At 31.9% G+C, this 4,834-nt stretch overlaps 1 protein-coding gene across 1 annotated transcript; it reads right to left on the reverse strand.

Annotated features, from left to right (window-relative positions):
* LOC126709607 (exopolygalacturonase clone GBGE184-like) lies at window positions 1-3,350 on the reverse strand. The gene is made up of 5 exons (XM_050409907.1): window positions 3,152-3,350; window positions 1,254-1,565; window positions 798-1,087; window positions 443-659; window positions 1-340 (listed from the first exon to the last, which is right to left on the reverse strand). The coding sequence occupies exons 1-5, from the start codon at window positions 3,323-3,325 to the stop codon at window positions 110-112; spliced, it is 1,224 nt and encodes a 407-aa protein (XP_050265864.1). The 5' UTR covers window positions 3,326-3,350; the 3' UTR covers window positions 1-109.
* Between the last annotated feature and the right edge of the window lie 1,484 nt (window positions 3,351-4,834).

A 4,834-nucleotide genomic window follows, 5' to 3' on the forward strand; every position in this document is an offset into this window, starting at 1 on the left:
TAGTTCCCTGCTAGCTGTTACACAAAAATAAGCTTACTCGTACACATAAAATACTGTGACAGTAAGCTAAGCTCAATCATTAAAAAAAGAATGTTGGTGCATGAAGAAGCTATCGACAAGCCGGTGGATTCAGTTTGCCTCCGGTCTTAACCTTTGCATTCAAGCATGAGGATGAAGCTGATTTTGCTTTGTTACTACTGCCCTGGAACTTCAAATCAATGTCCACCAATTCAACATCACAAGGCACTTGTGAACTGCATAGTAATGACACTGCAACATCTGAAGTCGAGGTGCCAACAATGTTCTTGTAATGAACGCCGCTAATCTGCACTTTGGATGCCTACGCAAAGCAAAGCCGAGTTCAAATCAAGCTTCTTGACAAGCAAGCAAGTTGTGCTAGTAAATGGGTTAGCAGAAATAGTAAGAAATTGAGATGAATTACCGCACTCTTATGTGAACCATATTTCTGATCAACGATGATAGGATTTTTAACCGCATCCATAATTATATCTTGAAAAGTGATGCCTGAAGCTTTGCTTGGAGGTGACCCTGAATAGGTTTTGATCCTCACACCATTGGTTGTGTCTCTTAATGTGCAATTACTCACAACAACCCCACTCACATCTTTCTCATCATCATACTTGCCAAGGCTGCCAACACTGCAGGTATAGAATTTTGTGGATAATTTGAAGAACAGTAACAAAATCATTGCCTTAACTATATATGCGTCTTTAAATTTTTAATATTATTTAATCTGAACTATGAAATATATTCATTTTAACTGCAGAAAAATGTACCTTATGCCGTGTCCTGGGCCACAGGTTATTTTAGTGACACCGAGATTGGTAACCCCTTGTCCAATAGAAATGCAATCATCACCAGTTCCAATTACGCTGTTTGATACATTGACGAGATCGGACAAGCTTATATGCATGCCATCGGTGTTGGGGCTATTAGATGGAGCAGTTATAGTGAGATCGAAGGCTTTAAAGTTTTGGCACATATAAACATGCGTGTGGAACGATTTGCTATTTAGAGAAGTGATCCCATGAACTACGGTATTGGTCAGTTTGGAAAATTTGATTGACTGCACAAAATCAAGAAATTAATTATGCACATAATCATTTCAATACATGCAGTACCATATTCAAATATAATAACTGAAAATTTGAAAAATTAAATTGTAATAAGATAAAACGAAAGCAGGTAAAATGTAATTTTTTTCTCCAAAATTAAATTTAGTGGATGCTTACAGTTGGGAGGAGTTGGCAATCGGAATTCTGATCACAGTCATTGTACTTCCAGACAGTCTCACCTCGACCATCAAAAATACCACCGGTAAGTGTCAAACCTTTGATCGATTCGAACAAAATCCACTCAGGAGAGGTATATTCACTAATATCAGTTGTAGCTTTAATAGTTCCCTGAACTTCAACAGTTATTTTTGAGGCCTTGCATGGCCCTGCAAACACGAGAGGCCCTGTCACATACGTCCCTTTGGGAAAGACAAGCCTTGCCGAACCACCACCAGATTTACATGCAGCAACCCACGCTTTCATAAATGCCTGTATGAAACCATAGCAGCAAAAATTATAATAGAGGTTATTTGGATCCAATATTGTGAAACCTTGTTTACGAGTTACTATTTGAAGTTTGATCTATTCTATTCATTGTCACGTAGTTTAAAATATAAATGGAATAGCAGTATGTGAATCGCAAAATAAAATCTTAATAATGGAAAGGACTTTCTCTATTTTAAGAAAAATATGATTGATAGTTGCCTGTTTATAGGTTTTTTGGGATTGGTTATGACCCACTAGCAGCTCCACATGCAAGCCAGGGTGGTTACAGGAATACCCTGACTTGTAAAAAAATGTATATATATACTTATCAAAAAAATATTATATGTTAAACTAACTTATTGTGACCACTTTAATAAAAATGTTAAACATTCTGACTTGAGAATTACAAAAAATTGGGTTTAACAAAAATAAGAGTAACGTTACATTCACAACATTTTTACAATAAATTTACAACAAATCCAATATGGTAAACTGTTATTGATTTTGATTTGGGCCCTATAATGATATTTTTTTTTTACTCACCAATAAAAAAAATTTTGCATAAGATTTATCGTAAAAATGTTGTAGACATAGCATTACTCCAAAATTAATTTTGCCCCCCAAACATAATCCTTAATCCATTATATATATATATATATATATAAAAGCTTAAATAACAACAATAAATATTACCCAAAATAACAACAAACATAAACAAAAAAAAACAAAAAAAAAAAAAAAAGATAAGACCACCACCATGCACCCTTAGTGCGGTAGTCACTCCACAAATATAAATGCTTGTGGAGGGTAAGGGTCGGAGTTCAAGTCTCCAGGAGGGAGTTTCACATACATATACACTTAGATTAAGTTAAGGTAGAAATTATAACTTGTATATAAATAATAATAATAATAATAATAATAAAAAAACAAGATAAGACCAAACAACAAGTGAACAGATTATTCAACAAAAAAACCTATTATAATACAAAAAGATAAAAATCACTAATAATTCAAATTTGTAACTTGTTCAATCTATTCAATAAAAATAATCTCTGATTTCATTTTTCTTTGAAAGAACGGTATCAAGAAAAATATTATAGTTGTGAATTCTCCTTGATGGTGACGACAATTATAATCTTTTTGGCTTTGCAGCTGCAACAATTTTGCCTTCCTTAGTGACTCGCAGTTATAGCAAATATTCAAATATCACTTTATTTTTGTATAATATAAATTTCTTAGTGACCACTCTAAAAAAAATTTCTAAAGTTGCAACTGTTATGACCTCCATAGTATTCTTACACAAGTATACATGTGCTTACAATATCCATAGTGTTTCCAGCTCTTACCAAAAAAATGAAGCACATTTGTTATAACAATGAGTTTTGTTACGTGTACGTTTGCATGCATGCAAAAGATAAAAGTAAAAGTTGAAGAATTGGTTTAAGAAATATTTCTAGAAACTTATTATGAAAAAAAAAAAATAATGGCAATTGACTCTTTTTTATAGTTTTTAAAATTTCTCATAAAAGTGATATTAATTTTTTTTTAAAATAGTCTATTAATAAGCGTGCAATTGTCTCTTAACTCACCTCTACATTATCGGTCTTGCCATCAGCCTTAGCACCATAAGAGTTAACATTGAAATCTGTAGGACCAGCAGCACCGACAAGGCCACGACGGAGTGTAGATTCGGCCACACAACAGGAAAATGCTAAGCCTAGAACAAGAATGGCTCTTACTTCAAATCTTCCTGCAATTGTCATGATGGCCTTAGGAATTGGTCTTACAGATTTTTTTGTTTTTGTTTTTGTTTTTGTTTTTGTTTTAAATTGAAGAAACTAAAGCTGATGGCTTTCGAATTTATAACACAAGTTAGTTTAGTTAGTTGCCTGAAATTTGTGGCCACTTAACTATCTTTAGTAGCCTTTAACAGAAACGAGAATCAAGAAATAACAATTTGGTTAATTATCTCTGATTTAGTGATAATTTTCCAATATTAGTGCTGCGTAAATCTCCTGAATGGGGATCACCTAGATTATAGGAATTCTATCACCACTAAATAAAGAATGGCGACTCCTGAACCCTCCGTTCGCCCTCATTCGGGTGGAGTTCCTCACCCAAAGATTTAAAGGGGAAAAAAAATTGATGATGTAGAATTGAAATTTGTTATAAACTTATATATTTAGCAATAATAAGACTAGGGACACAATTTTTCTGAAAATATTTTTCTTTAAATATTAATGTTGTAAGTTGTGATTGACACTCCACTATAGGTCCCAATAACCGTCATTGTATCTATAAAAAAAAAATTTTAAAATTGCTCATAATTATATGTCAAACCAATGATTTATGTCAGTTCTTGACTTCTTTCTAAATATAGATAAAAGATAATTAAAAACAAAAAACTCTTCTCAAAAATATTTTTTTAAAAAAAATTATGGCCAATTGCACTTTTGGACTCAAAATTTTTATTTTTGGAACTTTTTTTTTTTTAATAAACTCCAATTCATTTTTGGATCTTATACAATAAGTAGACCATCTCTTTCAATTTTCCAAGACTATAACCGCCATAACATACAATTATAAGTTAATTTTTATCGGTATAGATTTGCATTAAAGATCGATATCAAAGTTTTTATCAGTATATCTCTTTGCACTAGTTACAAAAGATAGATCAATTTAAAATATATAGTTCCTTGCTGTCTTTTTTTTTTAAATTTGTTATTTTACAGATTATATATAATTTTAGTGGATGAAACTGGATGTAGAATTAATGTCAAGTTAAACATTTGATGAAATACTTTAATTTAGAATCTAATCACTTTTTTCAACTAAGCATGACTAAACAATAAGTGCTTTCAAAATCTTTGATCAATAATTAATAAGGATTGAGAAATTGAGGAGAATACAAATCATAGAATTAAAGAGAAATCACTGCATACTTGAATGCATTGCATACGTTTTTATGCATGTATGCACCCGAACACAGAGATTGCCTGAAGAAATAAAAAGCTTGCATCTTATTAGATATAGCGCGAGTCTCGTAACTCATTACAAGGGAGCTTGCCAAGGAGACCATATTAGGACTTACCATTGCCATATTTCATAAAGTCATTTTTCTTTTTACTATTCATTTAAAAAAAAGTAGAAAAAACTCATGAACATGAACACAAAACTCATCTCACATTGTGAGATTTACAAGTATACAAATTAAGAGCGTTTAACTATTTATAGCTTAATCAACTGGAAGTGATTTCTTATCACGACAGTAA

The sequence above is a fragment of the Quercus robur genome, chromosome 12 (genome assembly GCF_932294415.1).
Source record: "Quercus robur chromosome 12, dhQueRobu3.1, whole genome shotgun sequence".
NCBI classification, from domain to species: Eukaryota; Viridiplantae; Streptophyta; class Magnoliopsida; order Fagales; family Fagaceae; genus Quercus; species Quercus robur.